The 24609-nt window shown below is 39.6% G+C and overlaps 1 protein-coding gene across 50 annotated transcripts in view; it reads right to left on the bottom strand.

The window, feature by feature from the left end:
- The window catches only part of Rims2 (regulating synaptic membrane exocytosis 2), a 520587-nt gene that overhangs the window by 178944 nt on the left and 317034 nt on the right, over positions 1 to 24609 (bottom strand). For 29 of the 50 annotated variants that reach the window (XM_087555439.1, XM_087555408.1, XM_087555422.1 and 26 more), the window contains 3 exons: positions 11564 to 11632; positions 1686 to 1842; positions 415 to 528 (listed from right to left, as the gene is read on the bottom strand). In XM_087555439.1, coding sequence (XP_087411565.1) covers positions 415 to 528; positions 1686 to 1842; positions 11564 to 11632 — 340 coding nt within the window. 50 annotated transcript variants of the gene reach the window in all.

The following is a 24609-nucleotide window of genomic DNA, read 5'->3' as shown; positions in this document are numbered from 1 at the left end:
TATGTGCAGGTAAAGTCTTGAAACACCTTTTTTGCATTGTGATGATCATTTCAGTCTCTTTGCAAATTTGCTAAGCTATTTTGACTTAAAGAAAGACCAAAATCCTTTTCTTGGCAGGGTCTAATCAAGCAGCCCTGGCTGGTCTCATAATTTTAATTTTCCTGATCACCATCCGAAGTGCTGGAATTCTTTCTGTATATGAGTCTTGATGATTCGATGTTGGTTTTTCATATCAAGAAAAAACTGTACATGTTTAACCTCTCTATTTAAACAAAGGGTAATCTTAGAAATAATGAGGGGACAGTAAAGAAAAAGCCTGGTTTGGAATCTAAGATGAGGTACCAGACTAGAGAAAACACTTTACAACAACCCTTACTGAAGCAATAGAATTTAGTAAGACTTAATTACATTTACCTGTCTCTCTCTGAAGAGTAATGGTCGTCCATGACACGGTGTCTGTCCATCCGGCTAATTGTATTGTAATGGCCAGTAGCACGTGTCCCTCGAAGCCCCTGTTCCACATTCCTACTAAGACAAAAAGATCACTAAATATCTTACTAATCTAGAGCACATTCTACATAAAAATAACATCTATTTTTATTTCTATAAATATATATTATATTGACGATATAAATTTCATTTGAAATGAGGATCTGGCTTTTCTTACAGATAGAAAAGGGGTCATTTTAAGAGAATATTTTTAAGAATTAGATATGAGTGATATAGAGGAACACTAGAGAACAGATTAATGAGAAGACAGGTTCGATGCTGCACATGCTTTTTCTGTGGAGCATAGGGATGGTGGGAGGGATCACTTATGCAGTGTTGGACCTGAGTTTAAACCTCAGAAAACAACGAGCAGATATACCCAGTTCTGGCCATCGTCTACGGCAGCATAACCTGTACTACCAGCTTCACGGGTCACTAGAATTGTAGTGTCTGATGTCTTCCTAGGGCCTTCCCTAAATACTCTGATTATGGTAGTCCTTTGAAAACTTACACAATGAAAAGTAAAAATGTTACCCAAGTGATACACTAGGCTTCCATCCTTTGCAAACCATCGATTTCATTAGTTTGCAATGTCATGTTTATATACAGAGATATTCAAATACACAGGCAAATCTGATATACTTATTTATCCAGAGTATTTTAATCAATATCTATCAAATTAAATTATATCTATGTGTATTACCTATCTTTTCTGTTTAGTATATTTCCTGAACTATCATATAACATATATATTACATTCATGGCTCACGCTGCATGTATGTACTACCTGATACTTATATTTATCAGCGATTTCAAATATTATACAACCTACAACAACAGATTCATGTCACCATTTCCCCCACTACTCATGCACTATTTTATTTTTTAATGAATTTTTTCTTTTAATTTACCAATAACTATATGATTTGTTTGACTCTAAGTAGATTTGCTTAATATTTACACACAATTTAAAGCTAGTTTTTTATAACTATTTTTGAACTCTTGGATCAACTAACACAGGGATCATGAAAAGTCATAATAAAATAACCTATATAACATCTTATTTCCATGCAATGACATCTTATTTTCCCCAAAAGAATGTTTTAAAGAATTTATGTTTAGAGATTATTATGGAAATTAATGTTAAATTCACCCCTAAGCCCTATGCTACAAGCAAAACTGACCTACTACCTTACCTTTGAGGAGGAGGGACACTAGGCGACCATGACCTAGTCCTTCCTATAACATCTACTCGATGAGGAGAGCCTGATGGTGAGCAATGGTTTGATGACATGACTTGTTCTGGCACTGATAATGTGGAGCTTTGAAGATCACGGCCATCGTGTCGGTAATCTAAGGGTGGATAATAAAATAATAATTATCTACACACTAGGTTCATTGTCCCGCACTGAAAACATAAAGAACCGCTGAGGCTGGGATGCTTTCAATAAGATAAATGTGAAGAATACAAAAACAGTATAGTATGTTTGAAAAATTATAAAGTATGGAAATGGGAGGAGATTTAATACTTAGGTAGTTATTATGTTTACTGTACTGGGTGCTCTAAAAATTTAAGCTCTCTTTAAAAAGAGAAACTAAATGTTTCTTAACTGCCACTAATATTCACAGTTGCCAGGTGTGTAGGGTGCTTCACAGGGCGCACTTAACTTTAAATAAGATAAACCACACTAAACAACACTCAGTGCCATTTTTCTTGCAATGCTTGACAGAGCCTAGACACCACAGTAGTCTGAAAACAAAATCCGGCAACTCGACATCCTTGTGGAAGTCAATATCCAAAAAGGACAGGCTTTTGGACAGGGCAAGAAAGAGGAAACTCTACACGTCAGAAACACAGCAGTTCTACGTGGGAAAGCCATGGAAAAGGGAAGAAGCAAAGATCGTTTGCCAGAAGCTGTATACATGTAAAGCACATGTGTCATTAGAAGCATAAATACGCTGAACAGAAGTGATATTGCTGCTAGCAGCGTCACCTCCATCACATTCTTGCAGTCATTAGTGAAGAGCTATTTGCTGCACTACGATAACCAATGGGCACTTTCTAAAACCCTGCTCCAATGTGCACTCCTCTGTTACCTAGAGGTCTGAAGGAAGCTCAGAAGTAGCAGGTGTGCTTTTTATGAATACGACCCTAGGCACATTTCTAGTACATATCCATCTAAATGATCATAAACAGGCATAACTGAGAAACATCATTTCATTCCTAGGTGACTTCTTCCCAGAAAGACACTGTTCTGTAGTATTAGACTGTATGTCCTGGAACAGAGCAAAAGATTAAGAGAGACAGAAATAATTGAAGAAGTATGCAGGGAAATGAAAGAGGAATTAATGAAAGAGAAGAAACTAAACTACGAATGCCGTCAGCCTACTCCAACCTCTGAAGCTCTGCCGTTACTTGCTGGGATCTTCAGCAGTGGGGATGCACCTTTTAATATTTTAAAGACAGTCCCTAGCTTGGCACTGTGAATGGAAAAAGGGCAAGGTGCTTATCTAGAGAAAGTTTCTATTTATCTAAGCACCAACTTCCTCAGAGAAGAATGGCAGTGAATTCTAAGCAACTGATATTGGTAGAATCTAATAATAGCATATATTGGTGGACAGACCCACATGTGACACTGTGGTAGATAAGGAAAACTTATACATATGCTTATCTACATATAAAATCATTTACATAAAATTGATGACCATACCCATAATCATGCACATATGTGAATGATTACATATGTGTTTTAAATGGACAAAATGATAACAATCATAAAGAGAAAATGATAAGAATCTTGTTATTGTAAGTTACATCATCTGTGAAGTACTACTTGAAAGGAGATATAAAGTTTTACATATATTTTATATGTATGTATATATATATATATGTTAAACTATTATAGAAAGAACTTTTTTTAAAGTATAAAGGTAAAAAGATCAAGTGATATAAATGCTCATGTAAAGCCAAAAAGGCAGAAGAAAAAGAAGTCTAAAAGTAGGAGTAAGAAAAAAATGGCACCCTTCTGGCCAGTGCCTTCCTTCTACTGGGGCAGACTCATAGCCAGTCTGCTTCCCTGAAGACACCACATCCTGGGGCATCCCAGGAGATCCACTGTACACAGGACAATGGGTAAGAACCCTCCCAAAGACCCACAGCTGCCCTGGGAGCTCAGTGAGCTCAAGACCCATCACCCCTCAAACCCACCCCCCATTTCCACCCCCTTCTGGTCACTGCCTTCTGCCACAGCAGACCCCCAGCTACTCAGACCCCTGAAGACATTGCAGCCTGACGCATCCCAGGAGATGCACTGCACATAGGGCAACCAACATCACAGCCTGAAGACACTGCAAAGGGGGCAACTGGGCAGTTGACTAGATTGTCTTCTCCTCTAAAGTACCACAACTTGAAAGCATCCCAGGAGTTCCTCTGCAAACAAGGCAACTGGGCAAAATACATCACAGTCTGAAGACCTCCTGGGGGCTCCACAGCATGCAGGGCAACTAACCCAACAGACTGAAAACCTCCCTGGAGTTGTGCTGCACACAGGGAAACAGAAACCACAGGCTATAGGGCTCCCTAGAGAACAGCTTCACACAGGACAACAGCATGACTGTTCCTCTGAAGACCCAAAAGTTTGAAGGCCTCCCAGGAGATCTACTGAAGCTAGGGCAACAGATCAGCAGCATCTCTGCCCCTCTGAAGACCCCAGAGTTGAAAGGCCCCACAGGAGGTCTGCTACAGCCAGGGACTCAGGCCTATCAGGAGACCTAAAGCAACCCAGGGACAAAAGAAGCAGACTCCAAACAGTTAGCCAGACCAGCAAACATCCAGGATAACCAGATGGCAAGAGGCAAGGGAAAGACCATAAGCAACAGAAGCCAATATACTTGGGAATCATCAGAGCCAGTTCTCCCACCACAGCAAGCCGTGAATACACCAACACACCAGAAAACAGGAAGCTGACCTGAAATCCTATCTCATGAAGATAATAGAGTCCTTTAAAGAGGACATAAATAGCTCAATGAAAGAAATGCAGGAAAACACAGGTAAACAGGTAGAAGCCCTTAAAAAGAAAACAAATAAATGCCTTAAAGAAATACAGGAAAACACAAACAAGTGAAGGAATTGAATAAAGCAGCCCAAGACCTAAAAGTGAAATTGGAAACAATAAAGAAAACACAAATGGAGGCAACCTAGGAAAGAGGTAAGGAACTACAGATGTATGTAATGATTAGCAACAGAATACAAGGGATTGAAGAGAGAATCTCAGGTGTAGAAGATACCATAGAAGAGATTGACACAAATGTCAAAGAAAATTCAAAACATAGAAACTCCTAACCCAAAATATCCAGGAAATACAGGACACAATGAAAAGAACAAATCTAAGAATAATGGGAATAGAGGAGAATGAAGATTCCCAGCTTGAAGGACCTGAAAACATCTCCAAAAAAAATCATAGAAGAAAAATTCCCCAACCTAAAGAGATGGTCAAAAATGTATAAGAATTCTGTAGTACACCAAATAAATGGGACCAGAAAGGAAGATCCTTTCATCATATAATAATCAAAATACTAAATACTCAGAACAAAGAAAGAATATTAAAATATGTAAGGGCAGAATTCTACCAAGCACTTAAAGAAGACATAATACCAATATTCCTCAAACTATTCCATAAAATAGAAACAGAAGGAACACTATCTAATTCATTCTATGAAGCCAGAATTACTCTGATACCTAAAGTACACAAAGACCCAACAAAGAAAGAGAACTTCAGACCAATCTCACTTATAAATATCGATGCAAAATTAGTCAATAAAATTCTCGCAAACTGAATCCAAGAATACATCAAAACCATGATCAATTAGACTTCATGCCAGGCATGCAAGGTCAGTTCAATATACAAATTCAGTAACAAAAACCACTATGTAAACAACCTCAATGAAAAAAATCACATGATCATCTCTTGCATGCTCAAGCATTTCACAAAATACAATACTCCTTCATGTTAAAAGTATTGGAGAGATCAAGAATTTAAGGACCCTACCTAAACATATTAAAAGCATATTACTGCAAACCAACAACCAATATCAAATTAAGAGGAGAGATAATTGAAGCAATCCCACTAAAATCAGGGGAGAGACAAGGATGCCCACTCTCCCCATATTTATTCAATATAGTACTCGAAGTTCTAGCTAGAACAATAAACAACAAAAAAGAGACCAAGGGGATACAAACTAGCAAAGAAGAAGTAAGATAGCACTATTTCCAGATGATAAGATAGTATACACAAGAGACCCTAAAAATTCTATCAGAGTACTTCTACAGCTGATAAACAACTTCAGCAAAGTGGCTGGATATAAAATTAACTCAAATAAATCAGTAGCCTTCTTTATATAAATGATAACCAGGCTGAGAAAGAAATGAGGGGAACAACTCTCTTTACAATAGCCACAAATAATATAAAATATCTTAGGGTAACTATAACAAACAAGTGAAAGATCTCTATGACAATAACTTCAAGTCTCTCAAGAAAGAAATCAAAGATGATCCCAGAAAATGGAGAGATCTCCCATGCTCATGGATTGGCAGAATTAACACAGTAAAAATGGCCATCCTACCAAGGCAATCTACAGATTCAACACAATCCCCATCAAAATCCCAAAACAATTCTTCAAAGACATGGAAAGAGCAATTTTCAAGTTCGTCTGAAAAGGCAAAAAAAACACATAAAAGCTAAAACAATTCTTAACAAAAAAAGAAGAGCTGGGAGAATTACCATCCTTGACCTCAAGCTATACTACAGAGCAATAGTGATAAAAACTACATGGTATTGGTACAGAGACAGACAGGTTGATCAATGAAATAAAATTGAAGACCCAGAAATAAAACCAGACAATAAAAGATAATTTATCTATGACAAAGAAGCCAAAAATATACAATGGAAAAAGGAAAGCCTCTTCAACAAATGTTGCTGGTCCTACTGGATTTCTGAATGTAGAAAAATGAAAATAGATCCATATCTGTCACCTTGCACAAAGCTCAAGTCCAAGTGGACCAAGGACCTCAACATAAAACCAGATTCACTCAATCTAATAGAAGAGAAAGTGGGAAAGAGCCTTGAACTCATTGGCACAGAAGGAAATTTCCTAATTGGAACTCCAATGGCTCATGCACTAAGATCAGGAATTGATAAATGGGACTTCATGAAACTGGAAAGATTCTGTAAGGCACAGGACACTATCAATAGAACAAATTGGAAACCTACAAATTGGGAAAAAGATCTTCACTAGCCCCACATCAGATAGAGGACTAATATCCCAAATATATAAAAAACTCAAGAAGCTAACCACCAGAACAAACAAACAAACAAACAACCCAATCAAAAAATGGGCTATAGAACTAAACAGAGAATTCACAACAGAGGAATCCTGAATGGCTGAGAAGCACTTTAAGAAATGTTCAAAGTCCTTAGTCATCAGGGAAATGCAAATCGATGCAACCCTGAGATTACACTTCACACCAATCAGAATGGCTAAGATCAAAACCTCAGGTGACAGCACATGTTTTTGAGGATGTGAAGAAACAGAAACACTCCTCCATTGCTGGTGGGAGTGCAAACAGCTAGAACCTCTCTGGAATGAAATCTGGAGATTCCTCATAAAATTGGAAATAGATCTACCAGAAAATCCAGCTATATCACTCTTGGGCATATACCCAAAAGATGGTCCATCATGCCACAGGGGCATGTGTTCCACTAGTTCATAGCGGCCTTGTTTGTGATAGCCAGAAGCTGGAAACAACCCAGATGTCCCATGACAGAAGAATGGATACAGAAAATGTGGTTCTTTTACACAATGGATATTCTGGGTTTTGCAGGCAAATGGGTGGAACTAGAAAATATCATCCTGAGTAAGGTAACTCAGATCCAAAAGGACATACATGGTATCATGGTATGTACTCACTAATAAGTGGATATTAGCAAAAAAAAAAAAAAAAAAAAAAAAAAAAAAGCACAAATGCCCAGCATACAATCCACAGAACTCAAAAAGGTTATCAAGCTGAATGGCCAAGTGAGGATACCTCAGTCCCCCGAGAGAGATAAGAAAGCAATCATAGGCAGGGAAAGGGTCCTGGGTGGGAAAAGAGACAAGGAAGGGAAGAAGGGAACATGATCAGGTACTGGGTGGGGTATATGGACTAAAGCCCTGAGAGCCAGCAGAAAGAATGGAAATAGGCAACCTTTGGAGGGAGGAGGTAAGGGGACCCTCTAGAATGTTCCAGAGACCTGGGAGGTGAGAGACTCTCAGGACTCAAAGGGTGGGACACTAGATGAAGTACCCTACAGTGGGGAGAGGGAACTTGTAGAGCCCACCTCCAACAGAAAAAAGAACATCAAGTAAGGAATGGGGTTGCTATCCCACAGCCAAAGCTCTGATCCATAATTCTTCCTGTCCAAAAGAACTACAGGGATAGAAATGGAGAAGAGCCTGAGGAAAAAGAAAGTCCAGTCACAGGCCCAAAGTGGGATCCAGCTCAAGGGGAGGCCCCAAGGCCTGACACCATTACTGAGGCTATGGAGTGTTCATAAAAAGGAACCTATCATGACTGCCCTCTGAAAGACCCAACCAGCAGCTGAAAGAGTCAGATGCAGATATGTGCACCCAACCAATGAACAGAAGCTGGTGACCCTGTGGTTGAATTTGAGAAAAGCTGGACGAAGCTGAGGAAGAGGGCAACCCTGTAGGAGATCCACCGGTCTCAATTAACCTGGACCCCTGAGATCTCTTAGGCACTGGATCACCAACCAGGCAGCATACACCACCTTAGATGAGGCCCTCAGCACATATACAGCAGAGGACTACCAGGTCTGAGTTCAGTCAGAGAAGATGCACCTAACCCTCAAGAGACTGGAGGCCCCAGGGAGTGGGGAAGTCTTGTTGGGGTGGACATCTTAGTGGATATGGGGCAGGGGGCGGGGGTGGGAGAATGTATGGAATGTGGAACAGCCAGAGGGTGAACCAGGAGGAGGGACAAAATCTGGAGTGTAAAAAGAAGATTAAGTAAAATTTAAAAAGAAAAAGAAAACAATAGCATTAAAAACAAAAACCCTTAACAGATAGTTGACTCTATCAAAAAGACATTCAAACGACAGTGGTCAAAGTTCAGTAATTAAAATATAGATTGATAGATTAATCCAATAATCTCCAAGAACTGATGATTACAGAAAATTATAGAACACAAGTCTAAAATAATCAATCGCTTTCTTATAAATAGCAACGAGCAGTTGAAATTAGAAATTGAAAAGCCAATGCCAATTAAACTAGCACACCTTCAGTCATGAAATTCCTGACAGCAATCCATAAAGTAGATCTGCAGGGAAAACTCAACAAAATTAAGCCAAGGAAGAGAGATTCTACATGCACAAAACAGGAAAACTCAAAATTATGAAGACATCGGGTTTTTACCAACTAGAGCTATAGATCTAATGTGATTACTAGAAGTCCTAACAGTTCATAGGTACTGACAAGTTGGTTTTAAAGCTTATATGGAGATGGGAAAATTCAATACATACTATAATTTGTAACAGTCAGAGCATTATATTATTGCCCTGAGAATAAAGCACACAGTGGAACTGAGAAATAGCTAAAATGTAAATCAACATAAAAATATTCAACTGATCTTTATAAAAGGACAAAGAAAACCAATATAATAGGCTAAAGACTGTCTTTTCATCCAATTGAAATAAAACTCCTGGGCTGGACCATAAAACAAGGTGAATCAAGGATGTCAGAGAGATAGCTCAGCACAAGGATGGTGGAAGACTCTGCAACCTTGGACAAGAAAAGCAACTGAATGCTGTAAGCAGAATTTAACTAACCATTTTGGCAGAACCCTAAAAGTAGGTAACTTAGACAGTGAAGGCCTAGATCATCAAGCTTCAGATGGTGATAAGGATTTTAACAAAGACTCTATCTGTGCCCTGCACATGTCCTGAGGATGGCCCTGCAGTTAAACTAAGAGGCGAGAGAGTAATTTCTTTAGTTGAGCCAATTTTAAGAGAGTGTAACATGGAGCCTGTGTAATGGCGTCACTGTTACTGTTACTGTGGACCTGTCGGCAGGTCTACAATAAAATAGAGCAGAAAGAAAATGTAAAAGGTAGCATTGGGGAGGGGACCACTAGAAACCTGTGCTTCTTTCAAGCAGTGTGCTACACAAGAGGCTAGGACTTGTGCCGTTAAAGATACGCCTGCTGCTCTGCACTGAAAAGTCAGGAAAGACACACGAAGGGCCAGATGCCACTTAAAATTCCACTTTTCAAAAGGATAAAGCCTAAGGGATTTCTTACTCCCAGAAATCAGTTTTATATAATGCTATTCCTAATGTGTTCCAAGGTGGCAAGGATTCACTCCAAGGTGTCAGCTGAGCATGGCAGCACCGGCCACACAGGAACACGAAAGGACCGCTGAGGGATTCTTGGATTTTTTTCTGTGGGTTCAGTGTGGTGCTGACCAGGCAATAGGTGATGGGATCAGAATCCCTGCAACAATGCTTGAGAGGCCAAAGGAGTAAAGCTGTGAAGGGGAAGCCTGGGTAACAGTGGAGACTCAAAGATGTTAGTGATACCAGGGCCTGAAGATATCTGCCAAGAAGAGGTGCATGCATGATGGTTAGCTCTAACTGTCAAGCTGACACAAGAGAATATCAGAAAGGCTGTCCAATATGATCTCTCTTCTGTTGAGCTTGCCTATGGGATCTTATTGATGATGTTAAGTGAGGTGAAAGGACACTCCCACTGTGGGAGACACTTTTTCCTGTGCAGAGAACTGCCAAAGCATAAAGAAAGGGAGTGAGTGTGATCACCCACGCATTCCCTCTCTGTTTGTCAGCGTGGACATGAACAGTTGCTTCAAGTTCCCGCTGACAATGATATGCTGTAAACTGAACTCAGGAACTAAAATAAACCAGGTTCCATAAGTTGCTCCTTTGGTCAGGATATTTTTTATTGCAGTAGTAGAAATAAAGAGGCAGTGAATATATATAACCATGAACAATATACTTCAAAAAACAAGAAAAAATACCTTCACCATATAGTGATGTTTGTGGAGACAGATGTTTATCAATTTAAACATAAAAAGTATAGATGTACTGCAATACCATGAATTACCTTATTAATATGCATCAGTTTTATATTAGCATACCAGTCCAAATTCTAAAATATTTATGCAGGATTCAATTACATGAAAAAGTTTTTATCTAAAAAGCAAAAAATTAAGGAACGGAGATATGTCAAAAAACGACATTGAGATGAGTGGATATCATCATCTCAAGGGAGCTGCGAGTAAAAAAAAATACTACTGTGGACAGATACCTGAGAGTGAGAAAATTAGCTCCAAGAGGAATAGCATGTGAACATGAAAAAGACAGCAATGATACTGAAGAAAACCCACGGAAGAAATGACTGAAGTTGTATCTATAAACCTTTACATAAAAAATGTAAAACAAATTGCAAACCTATTAATAACTATATTGTTCATCCTTGATAAGAAATAAGGCAAGACAGCAACTAAGTTTTAAAAAGTAGCTTATTAACTATCGAATGTTAATATTACTCTAAGGAAAATTATCAAAAAGTCAGCAGCCATTGATGTAGCTTGAACAGATCTTACAAATAAAACCCTGCATTTTGTGTTGAACAAAGTTAGCTGTAATTATGAGAATTATTAGGTTATATAAAGAATAGAATAAATTATTATATAATATTCTGGATAGATTACATATGAACTTTCAATTATGCAACTCTCCAATTTTTCATCCATGCATTACTATTTAGTTGTTTTAAATAGAAAATTTATAAACTTTTTTTACCCATGGCTGGCTTCTTTAATGAATATTCACTCTAAATCCTTGGACAGGATTTCCAACAACTCTTTAGGAATTTAGGCTGTCAAGTTTTTGTTCAGGTTAGTTTTGGAAGATGGGAGGCAAAATTTTCCTGTGTTTGTTCATTTTGATGCTGAGTATGTGTGAGGTAGACTGCCCTGTGCTGCTAGGAATGACGACTCCTCACCTGACACGACTCCCACGCCGTCCTCGCAGTCATAGTCGGATACTTCGCTGTCACTTATTCTCTTCGACCCTAAAAACAAGTGACATGGGAAATGAACTTTTTGCTTGTTCCAAAAAAGAAGAAAGAAAAATAACCTACAAAAGCTGAGAATACCACTGTACGTGAGGATAGAGAATGGATAGGAGAGTCATTCCATGCTCACCAACACTGATTTACACAGGCATTTCATGAGGTTAGGATGGAGATCACAAAACGGTTAGATTTTACTACTATTCAGGAAACATATAAGACAAAATTCTTGAGTAGGCAAAAGTCTGAAACTATATTAATATGAAACTTATAATCCAATTCTATTGAAAGATAGCTGGCCATATCAGATGTTTTAGACAAAGATATTGAAATCCAAACAAACTTCAAAAACACAGAGATAATGCTGTTTTACAAATCATTAACATGTCACTAATATGGATGACTAAGAAATTTGAAGTCTAGTTTTGATACACATGGTCATAGAGAATTTCAGAAATGTAAATTTATTTATGACATATTACATTTAAAATTTAAAAACATTATATAAAATATAAGGCTAATTTTCTTTCCCTTGTCTTTTTTTCTGAGCCAAGGTCTGGCTGTACAACCTTGGCTGGCCTGGAGCTCATCATGTAGACCAGATTTTTTTTGTCAAGACAGGGCATCTTTGTGTAGCCTTATGAACCCTAGAGTACCCTTAAGTACCCTAGAACTTGCTCTGTAGATCAGATTGTCCTTGAACTCACATAGATCTGCCTGCCTCTGCCCACACCCATCCCTAGCTCTGCTCACACCCATCCCTAGAAGTTTTAATGTTAACTTCAATATAGAAAAATTACTATCAAGTTAAATAAAATTTTCATGTCTAAAAATGATTGTAGCTTTATACTTAATTATGAAATATACCATACACTAAAATAAGCACTTAACTTTTCATGTTTATTTCTTACAACATGCATCTTGGGAGAGACATGGCTATGCAACAGGACCTTTTACCACAGTTTTTACTCTATCTTGGTATCTAAGACATTTAATGATGATGATCACAGTGTTTCCAACTCTCACACGGACTGTTTTGTCTCTCATCAGATACCGTGCACCTTTCACTGATTACCTGTTTCAGGAAATACATGCTTTCCTCTATAGCTCTAAAACAAACTAGATAGTACCTAATGCATAGTTTCCAAAGCCGAGATTTATCAGGATGTTTGAGGAGTACATTCCAATATGTTCACACTTCTGTCAGAAATATTCCCCCAAATTGCTTGCTTATCTGTTTAAGCTCATGCCTCTTTCCTTGAGGGAAAGCATATATATGATGCCAACTACAGCAGTTCTCCTCTGTCCTTGGAAGGGGGAGGGACATCACACCTTGAGGGCACTAAGTAAAGTTTATCCTTGTGTAATTCAAATGGTAATTTCTCTGCCCACATCTTGTTGCAATTTGAAAATGGCATTGTAATGCTTATGATAAGAATCTCCTGTCTGAAATTTGTGTAAACAATGCTCACCGTTTATTTTCTCCCTTGTCAATAAAAGCTGGAAAAGCCAATAACTAAGCAATAGAGAGAATAGGGTGAGACTTCTGCCAGCCAGGGAAGGAGGGGAAGAAAAAGAAGATTCAGCCACAAGGAAGAGATCCAGAGAAACATCAAGGCAGAACACATCTAAAGCCCAGAGAGCCAGACCAATACTAAAATGCAAATATCTAAGGGATTTTGTCTGGAGGTAGCCAGATTAGCTTAGAGGATTAAAATAGATCAATGACTGTCTAGGTATTATGTGGTAAAGCTTGATTAAATAAAACTGGTACTCTCTGTGTCATCATTGGGGAACTAGCTAGAATCAAAAAACAGCATCTGTATTAATAATTTACTGTATAAAATTACCTTTACAAAATCTTCCCACAACTTTAGTGGGAAAGCCTCAACAGAAAGCATAGACACTATTATGAGAATACCTGACAAATTTCCAGCCCAGTGGGTAGAATGGGGTGGATAAATGTAGAATATATATTTTAAATGGATTTGGCGAGAGAAATGATTACATAGATGAGGCAGTATTGGAGAAACTTAAGAAGCAAACTGCCTCCCAATTTATAATGCATTTATTGTCCCACATGCTTAACCATGAGTTTATAATTGCTGTGACAGGTGTACAGTACACAGTGTTAAGGTTGTACTATTAGCCAGGGGTTAGAAAAAGAATGGCACCAGAAAAAGATCACATCAATCTCTGTGAGCTGCACTATGGTGTGTGTGTGTGTGTGTGTGTGTGTGTATCAAAGATGCATAAACTAAGTGAGGAATGGAAAGTCAGGTCCTCAAATTAAGTAGAAACAGTAGTTTCTCCTAACTCTTATAGAATCAAGATTTTATGTTTCCATAATACCCTTAAAGGAGGCAAAATGTGTTGTAATTATGTGCACTATACTTGGATTTTTTATGAAGTCAAAATTTAGATTTAATTGGTATAGTAGTTGTATTAAAATTAATATTCTCAATGTTTTATTCATGTATGGACAATTGATCTTTGACAAAGAAGCCAAAAATATACAATGGAAAAAAGAGAGCATGTTCAATAAACAGTGCTGGTCTAACTGGCAGTCTGTATGTAGAAAAATGAAAATAGATCCATATTTGTCACCTTGTATAAAACTCAAGTGGGAATGGATCAGGGGCCTCAACATAAACTTATACACTGAATCTAATAGAAGGGAAAGTGGGGAAGAACCTTGAACTCATTGGCATGGGGAAATGTTTCTAAATAAGAAACATTTTCTATTCCAGGAGGTGGAGAGAGGGGAGGGCTTGGGAAGGAGAGAGGAGGGGGAGGGGGAAAGCTGGGCAGAATTAGAAGGGACAGGAAATTGGACAGAAACATAGCAGTGCGAGACGGGGAGCTGGAGGTAGCCACTAGAAAGTCCCACGTGCCAGGGAAGCTCAAGGCTCCAGGAACCAACAGGGATGGCTTTGGCCAGAATATGCAACAAAGGGGAGATCGAACTTGTAGAGACCACACCCAGAAGACAGGTACAATCACCAGTTGAGGGATGTGGTCACCCACGCATCTCAAAATTTTAACCCAGAAATTTTCCTGTTCAAAGGAAAGACAGGGACAAAAAATAGATCAGAAACTGAAGGAAAAGCAATCCCGAGGACTCCCCAACACCCCCACTGCCACCTAGGGATCCATCCAAACCCCCACACTATTGCTGACACCATGAAGCACTCCAATAGGAACCTGGGATGGCTGTTCCCTGAGAGGTTCTACCAGCACTTGACCAAGACAGATGCAGATTCTAACAGCCAACTATCTGGCTGAACCCGGGGGCGGGGGCGGCGGCGGCAGCGGCGGTGGTGGTGGTGGTGGTGGTGGTGGTGGTGGTAGTGGAAGAGCAAGGGAAAGGACTGAAGGAACTGAAGGGGATTGCAACCCCATGGGAAGAACAATATCAGCTAACTGGACCATCCAGAGCTCCCTGGGACTAAACCACCAACCAAAGAGTACACAGCAGGGACCCAAGGCTCCAGCTGCATATGTAGCAGAGGATGGCCTTGTCTGGCATCAATGGGAGGGGAGGCCCTTGGCCCTGTGGAGGCTTGATGCCCCAGCACAGGGGGATGTTAGAGTGGTGAGGTGGGAGTGGGTGGGTGAGTGGAGGAGCATCCTCATAGAGGCAAAGGGGAGAGGGAGAAGGAGGATGGGATGGGGGAGTTTGTGGAGTGGTAACCGGGAGGGGGATATCATTTGAAATATAAAATAAAATGATTAATAAAAAAATAAAAAAGAGAAACATTTTCTAACCATAGAAACAGGTTTTTGGAATTGTTCTCTGAAAACTTTGAAATTGTTGCCTTTTGTAATTATATCTCCATCTATTTTGAACTTAGGTTGCATATAAGATGAAGAAAACTTATTTTTTCTATGCAAAGCACATTCTCAACATTACTGATTTACTCTGTATTATTTCCTAATTCTCTGTGATAGAAGCTATGCCATAAGTGAATCTATCCCATCTAAGAGGATGTATTTGGTATTCCACATTTCCCCTTGCACAAACTATTCATAAATCAATAATTTACTATATTCCTAAACATATCATACAATAATAAAGAAATCATTCCATAGTATTATAATATTTATGTCATATATTTACCTTCACATATACATTTTTTAAGTCTTAATATTGTGAAAAGTTTATTTGCATTAATTAACTCCTTTTTTCCCACCATCATAAGAGATACACTTGTTCTTTGTGATCAGAGGAAAAAACATTTTGGAATGGACAATCTGATTCTACTATTCATTAAAGAAAAATTGAAGTCAAAACAATCCAGTGCAACAATTTTCAGTAGTACAATCCAGTGCAACACATATACATTTTAGAACCATATTAACATATCTTACAAAAACATTCTATTGGGATTTCTAATTCAATTGTATTGAATCAATATACTGATTTGGGAGAAATTGAGATTACAATGTATTTGTAGTTATGAACATGACATTTGGTTTTCTTTATTGTTCTCCACATCAATTTTTCATGGTCTTGCCCTAACCTGGAGCTCACCAAATGACTAGACAGGCTGACCGCCTCCCTCAACACTCGGGTTATAGGTGATCCCAGAACATGTCCTCTGAAAGTCTCCTCCCTGAGGTGTAGCTTTCTTAGTACAAAAAGGTGCCATGCAAACCTGTAAAGGAAGGGAGCAACCAGGAGTCCTAAACAGCTACAGCACCTATAAACCACACCAATGACCAGCATGGCTCAATAACCCTAAGGGCATGAGTGGCACTCACGCCTAGATGGAAACCAACAACTCTCTAATTGGACCTAAGGCCCACTGCAAACACAGAATCCTGGCCTGGAACTGGAAACCTAGCCAACAACTTAGGGTGAGTAAAGCCAAGGACTGTGGGGGAAGGACCTGCAGCAGTCACGATCTAAAGCAGCAGAATCCTTAACTGCATTGGAAACATTTCTCCTTATGTCTGCAGATGCACGTAGCAGGTCTGCACATGGTGCACATATGCATACACATGCAAAATACTCAATATGTGTAAAAGCTAGTATTCTGTAATGAACAATAAATTGAAACACACACATATATTTTTAATAATTATATATAATTTTTGTAATATTTCCCAATTCCAACTGGTATACACTTAGGATCCCTTTCTTGAAGTTGATAAATGTCCATTTATTACCAGTCTAAAAAGAATAGAGATTAGCCTTGAATTAATGTGTTTTCTGTACTGTGTTAAGCATGGTTTTTATAATTTAATAACTTGATTTTATACAATATGAATTAGTATTATTGTGAAGTTCAGTGATATCTGATCAAGCATATTTGCTCTCTGTACTAGCGGATGATTCTGACTCCTTGCCCTTGCCGCCAGGCATTTATCATCTGTTGTGTTCTGAGACGATTTCCTCAGGACCATAATAGTCTGTTCTTTGAGCAATGTCAAAATCTACTACATCATTTCTGGGAATAGTTGCAATTACTAATTCTACCTTTAAGTAAATGTAGAAGAAAACTGATTCAACATTTAGTAAATATTATCGTAAAGAAAATTGTTCATTTTGTTTAATTTTTCAAAGTTTTGCTCTAATATTTATAATTTCCTTCTATTCATGTTCTCACTCAATCTGTGTATTTATTTACATATTCATGCATTTATGAATCATTTTAACTATATGTATATGTACCTAGGAATATACTTATCTTTAATCCTACTCTATTTTTATTCCAGAAATAAAGTAATAAAGATTTATTTTACTAATTTCAAAACGATGAATGATAAACTCAGTAACACTAATAATTATTTTATATTGACTTCTATATTTTTCTAGTTTCACATTTCCCTATTATGTATTTATTTTCCTAATCACTTCCTAACTTGCTCTATATGAATACATGATAATTTTCTGCTTTTCATGTGTTTTTATGTCAGAATTACTTCTCAGTACCTCTCTAATGTTTACGCACTTACATAACTACAGTGACCAGAGAAGATCTAGGTGCTCTCTTCAAGACTATTTTGTCTTCTGCCATTAAGTCTGTTGCACCATCAACAAATGACAGATCACATTTTCAAAGATGATGCTCCCATTTTTAGAATTTCAAATGTACAGATATAATTTACCCACTCAACTGTTTTACTACTGGCCTGGTACAAAATAAAGGAGACTACACCGAACGTTTGAAATTAGTTTAAAAATAAATTATAATATTAGGGTTCTTTTCCAATTCAGTCTCACTGGGCCTATCAACCACACTTGAGGGTAGGCTGCAGGCCAAGCAGCAGACGGTTAACACAAAATGAACCATAGCTGTTTGGACATTTTTCTCTTAATGGCCTTTTGCTTGTATATTATCCTCTCTAATTTTCTGTTTTTAATTTTATTTTGTGTGTGAGTGAGTGTGTGTGTGTGTGTGTGAATGTCTGTGTGTGTGTGTTTATGTGTTTCTTGCATTTTTTTCACTGCTTTCCCCCACCAGCTTGCTTCTCTGTTTGTTTTTTAATAAGAGAGGAAAAGAGAGCATGACCTGGGTAGGTGGGGAGAAGTTAGGGGAGGTGAAACTTTAATCTGAACATTTTGTATGAAAAAAATTTTTTTTCAATAAAAAACGGGATCCTCGGAACCTGAAGGAACAGACCGGATAAACAGTTCTCTGCACCCAAATCCTGTGGGAGGGAGAGCTAAACCTTCAGAGAGGCAGACACGCCTGGGAAACCAGAAGAGACTGCACTCTGCACACATCTCGGACGCCAAAGGAAAACACCAAACGCCATCTGGAACCCTGGTGCACTGAAGCTCCCGGAAACGGCAGCGCAGATCTTCCTGGTTGCTGCCCCCACAGAGAGCTCTTGGGCAGCACCCCATGAGCGAACTTGAGCCTCGGGACCACAGGTAAGACCAACTTTTCTGCTGCAAGTGACCTGCCTGGTGAACTCGGGACACACAGAGGCAGAATTCCTCTAGGACTGGGCACTTCCTGTGTTTACCGGGAGTCCCACACCCGCGGATCCCGACCCGCAGCAGCTCTCTGCTCCCAGACACCTTGGGAGAGAGACCTCACCGCCTGGTCAGGTGGGCACTCCTGAGGCTGCGGAGCGGAAGAGACCACCAACACTGCCCACCCCTGCCCACATCCCTGGCCCAAGAGGAAACTGTTTAAGGCCTCTGGGTTCCCGTGGGGGAGGGCCCAGGAGCGGCAAAACCCCTCCGCCTGAGACACCACTGGAACCTGAAGGAACAGAGCGGATAAAGAGTTCTCTGCACCCAAATACCGTGGGAGGGAGAGCTAAACCTTCAGAGAGGCAGACACGCCTGTGAAACCAGAAGAGACTGCACTCTGAACACATCTCGGACACCGGAGGAAAACACCAAATGCCATCTGGAACCCTGGTTCACTGAAGCTCCCGGAAACGGCAGCGCAGATCTTCCTGGTTGCTGCCGCCACAGAGAGCTCGAGGGCAGCACCCCGAGAGCGAATTTGAGCCTCGGGACCACAGGTAAGACCAACTTTTCTGCTGCAAGTGACCTGCCTGGTGAACTCAGGACACAGGCCCACAGGAACAGCTGAAGACCTGTAGAGAGGAAAAACTACATGCCCGAAAGCAGAACACTCTGTCCCCATAACTGGCTGAAAGAAAACAGGAAAACAAGTCTACAGCACTCCTGACACACAGGCTTATAGGACAGTCTAGCCACTGTCAGAAATAGCAGAACAACTAACACTAGAGATAATCTGATGGCGAGAGGCAAGCACAGGAACCCAAGCAACAGAAACCAAGACTACATGGCACCATCGGAGCCCAATTCTCCCATCAAAACGAACATGGAATATCCAAACACACCAGAAAAGCAAGATCTAGTTTCAAAATCATATTTGATCATGATGCTGGAGGACTTCAAGAAAGACGTCAAGAACTCCCTTAGAGAACAAGTAGAAGCTTACAGAGAGTAATCGCAAAAATCCCTGATAGAATTCCAGGAAATCATAAATAAACAAGTATAAGCCCATAGAGAGGAGTCACAAAAATCCATGAAAGAATTCCAGGAAAACACAATCAAACCGTTGAAGGAATTAAAAATGGAAATAGAAGCAATCAAGAAAGAACACATGGAAACAACCCTGGATATAGAAAACCAAAAGAAGAGACAAGGAGCTGTAGATACGAGCTTCACCAACAGAATACAAGAGATGGAAGAGAGAATCTCAGGAGCAGAAGATTCCATAGAAATCATTGACTCAATTGTCAAAGATAATGTAAAGCGGAAAAAGCTACTGGTCCAACATTCAGGAAATCCAGGACTCAATGAGAAGATCAAACCTAAGGATAATAAGTATAGAAGAGAGTGAAGACTCCCAGCTCAAAGGACCAGTAAATATCTTCAACAAAATATCTTCAACAAAATCCCTAATCTAAAAAAAGAGATACCCATAGGCATACAAGAAGCCTACAGAACTCCAAATAGATTGGACCAGAAAAGAAACACCTCCCGTCACATAATAGTCAAAACACCAAACGCACAAAATAAAGAAAGAATATTAAAAGCAGTAAGGGAAAAAGGTCAAGTAACATATAAAGGCAGACCTATCAGAATCACACCAGACTTCTCGCCAGAAAATATGAAGGCCAGAAGATCCTGGACTGATGTCATACAGACCCTAAGAGAACACAAATGCTAGCCCAGGTTACTGTATCCTGCAAAATTCTCAATTAACATAGATGGAGAAACCAAGATATTCCATGACAAAACCAAATTTACACAATATCTTTCTACAAATCCAGCACTACAAAGGATAATAAATGGTAAAGCCCAACATAAGGAGGCAAGCTATACCCTAGAAGAAGCAAGAAACTAATCGTCTTGGCAACAAAACAAAGAGAAGAAAAGCACACAAACATAACCTCACATCCAAATATGAATATAACAGGAAGCAATAATCACTATTCCTTATTATCTCTCAACATCAATGGCCTCAACTCCCCAATAAAAAGACATAGATTAACAAACTAGATACGCAGCGAGGACCCTGCATTCTGCTGCCTACAGGAAACACACCTCAGAGACAAAGACAGACACTACCTCAGAGTGAAAGGCTGGAAAACAACTTTCCAAGCAAATGGTCTGAAGAAGCAAGCTGGAGTAGCCATTCTAATATCAAATAAAATCAATTTTCAACTAAAAGTCATCAAAAAAGATAAGGAAGGACACTTCATATTCATCAAAGGAAAAATCCACCAAGATGAACTCTCAATCCTAAATATCTATGCCCCAAATACAAGGGCATCTACATATGTAAAAGAAACCTTACTAAAGCTCAAAACACACATTGCACCTCACACAATAATAGTGGGAGATTTCAACACCCCACTCTCATCGATGGACAGATCATGGAAACAGAAATTAAACAGAGACATAGACAGACTAAGATAAGTCATGAGCCAAATGGACTTAACAGATATTTATAGAACATTCTATCCTAAAGCAAAAGGATATACCTTATTCTCAGGTGCTCATGGTACTTTCTCCAAAATTGACCATATAATTGGTCAAAAAACGGGCCTCAACAGGTACAGAAAGATAGAAATAATCCCATGCGTGCTATCAGACCACCACGGCCTAAAACTGGTCTTCAATAACAATAAGGGAAAAATGCCCACATATACGTGGAAATAGAACAACGCTCTACTCAATGATAACCTGGTCAAGGAAGAAATAAAGAAAGAAATTAAAGACTTTTTAGAATTTAATGAAAATGAAGGTACAACATACCCAAACTTATGGGACACAATGAAAGCTGTGCTAAGAGGAAAACTCATAGCGCTGAGTGCCTGCAGAAAGAAATAGGAAAGAGCATATATCAGCAGCTTGACAGCACACCTAAAAGCTCTAGAACAAAAAGAAGCAAATACACCCAGGAGGAGTAGAAGGCAGGAAATAATCAAACTCAGAGCTGAAATCAAACAAGTAGAAACAAAAAGGACCATAGAAAGAATCAACAGAACCAAAAGTTGGTTCTTTGAGAAAATCAACAAGATAGATAAACCCTTAGCCAGACTAACGAGAGGACACAGAGAGTGTGTCCAAATTAACAAAATCAGAAATGAAAAGGGAGACATAACTACAGATTCAGAGGAAATTCAAAAAATCATCAGATCTTACTATAAAAGCCTATATTCAACAAAACTTGAAAATCTACAGGAAATGGACAATTTCCTAGACAGATACCAGGTACCGAAGTTAAATCAGGAACAGATAAACCAGTTAAACAACCCCATAACTCCTAAGGAAATAGAAGCAGTCATTAAAGGTCTCCCAACCAAAAAGAGCCCAGGTCCAGACGGGTTTAGTGCAGAATTCTATCAAACCTTCATAGAAGACCTCGTACCAATATTATCCGAACTATACCACAAAATTGAAACAGATGGAGCACTACCGAATTCCTTCTATGAAGCCACAATTACTCTTATACCTAAACCACACAAAGACCCAACAAAGAAAGAGAACTTCAGACCAATTTCCCTTATGAATATCGACGCAAAAATACTCAATAAAATTCTGGCAAACCGAATCCAAGAGCAAATCAAAACAATCATCCACCATGATCAAGTAGGCTTCATCCCAGGCATGCAGGGATGGTTTAATATATGGAAAACCATCAACGTGATCCATTATATAAACAAACTGAAAGAACAAAACCACATGATCATTTCATTAGATGCTGAGAAAGCATTTGACAAAATTCAACACCCCTTCATGATAAAAGTCCTGGAAAGAATAGGAATTCAAGGCCCATACCTAAACATAGTAAAAGCCATATACAGCAAACCAGTTGCTAACATTAACCTAAATGGAGAGAAACTTGAAATCCCACTAAAATCAGGGACTAGACAAGGCTGCCCACTCTCTCCCTACTTATTCAATATAGTTCTTGAAGTTCTAGCCAGAGCAATCAGACAACAAAAGGAGGTCAAGGGGATACAGATCGGAAAAGAAGAAGTCAAAATATCACTATTTGCAGATGATATGATAGTATATTTAAGTGATCCCAAAAGTTCCACCAGAGAACTACTAAAGCTCATAAACAACTTCAGCAAAGTGGCTGGGTATAAAATTAACTCAAATAAATCAGTAGCCTTCCTCTACACAAAAGAGAAACAAGCCGAGAAAGAAATTAGGGAAACGACACCCTTCATAATAGACCCAAATAATATAAAGTACCTCAGTGTGACTTTAACCAAGCAAGTAAAAGATTTGTACAATAAGAACTTCAAGACACTGAAGAAAGAACTTGAAGAAGAACTCAGAAGATGGAAAGATCTCCCATGCTCATGGATTGGCAGGATTAATATAGTAAAAATGGCCATTTTACCAAAAGCGATCTACAGATTCAATGCAATCCCCATCAAAATACCAATCCAATTCTTCAAAGAGTTAGACAGAACAATTTGCAAATTCATCTGGAATAACAAAAAACCCAGGATAGCTAAAACTATCCTCAACAATAAAAGGACTTCAGGGGGAATCACTATCCCTGAACTCAAGCAGTATTACAGAGCAATAGTGATAAAAACTGCATGGTATTGGTACAGAGACAGACAGATAGACCAACGGAATAGAATTGAAGACCCAGAAATGAACCCACACACCTATGTGTAGAGGGCCGCAATAACATGGGCCACCACTAGATGGTGCTGGCTTCCACTGCACCCCACGTGGAAGGCCAAGTCAGTCAAGATGGCGCCAGCCTTCGCTGCGCCAGCTGGCCCCCCTCTCAGGAAATTAACTGTGCGCATGTGCAAGAGTGCCTTCCTGCCAGGTCTTTGCCCATTCCGGGGCGTGCCTGTTGAGATCATGAGTAAGCAACCAATCAGGTGTGGATGCGTGCTGGAGGGTTAAATAGGCGCGCCTGGCCAGCGCGCGTGGCTTCTCCATGAGATAGGAATAAAGTATCACTCATAGCAAGAATTTCTATGTCTCGCGTGCTTCTTGCCGGCGGAAAGTCGCGCGTGGGACATTTGGTGCCGAGAAACCCGGGACAAAAACATCGCCGGCGCTACGAGAGGCCTCCGTTTCACGGAAGAAATTCAGAAGCTATGGAATACAGGTAAAAAACTCTGAGAGACCGTGGCTAGCCTTGATCTGGTCCAACTCAATCCCCTGCCAGACGCGGCAGGTGCCGCTATAGTTGCTCTGGCAACCCTCGAGTTGTTTCTATTGACCTTTGAGTTTCTAGCTACCGCCAAACGGCGTCAGAGGTCGCGTGGGAACTGCCCAGGTGTAACAGCAAAGCGGAGAGCGTTGGGGGGAGGGCAAGACAGTGCGTCAGAAACAGAGTTAGATAACGAATTAAAGAGTTTAAAGGGAAAAAGTGCACTTAAGAAAAGAGACCCTTCTGAGGACCTTAGATCCGCGGGAGAGAAAAATTGGGGAAAGAATGCCCCGGGTGAGAAGGGAGGAGGTAAAAGGAACACAGTATTTTGGGAGAAAAACTTTGTCTTAGTGCTTATGAAAGGTGTAATTAAGCTCCCGCGCCGGCTCTGGGGACGCCACGGCGTCCGGGCGCTGACGAGACAGCTTTACAGAGTCATACTGATCAGATTTGATAAAGGCAGACCGCCTGAAAATTTATTCAGGAGAATCAAACAAAGGGACATCTCAGTGCCCGTGCACAGCCTGATAGAGTTAATGTAATTGGGTTGTGAGTAAAAATACTCAGGGCTGTGTTTCACTTCCATACCATTGGCGAATGTCGGTCGTTCTGCTCAGATAATATCTCTCAGTGTCTTACAGAATTGGGTTTCAACACGTTGGTGGACTAGTCCAGGAATTGAGACAATCCATCGCCCATATCAGCTCCACTCGATGGATAGTCGCGGTGAACACCATCTGGCTTTTTCCCCTCTTTGTCTATTGTTTGTCTCTGGTGCACCAGGATGTCCCCATGTCTGTCAGTGTATGTCTGTGGTTTTTGTTTCTCGTTGTCTAA

This window comes from Rattus norvegicus, chromosome 7 (genome assembly GCF_021556685.1).
Source record: "Rattus norvegicus strain SHRSP/BbbUtx chromosome 7, alternate assembly SHRSP_T2T, whole genome shotgun sequence".
Taxonomy (NCBI): Eukaryota; Metazoa; Chordata; class Mammalia; order Rodentia; family Muridae; genus Rattus; species Rattus norvegicus.
Note: the sequence above shows the minus strand (reverse complement) of the source record. Positions and strands in the feature narration are given on the sequence as shown.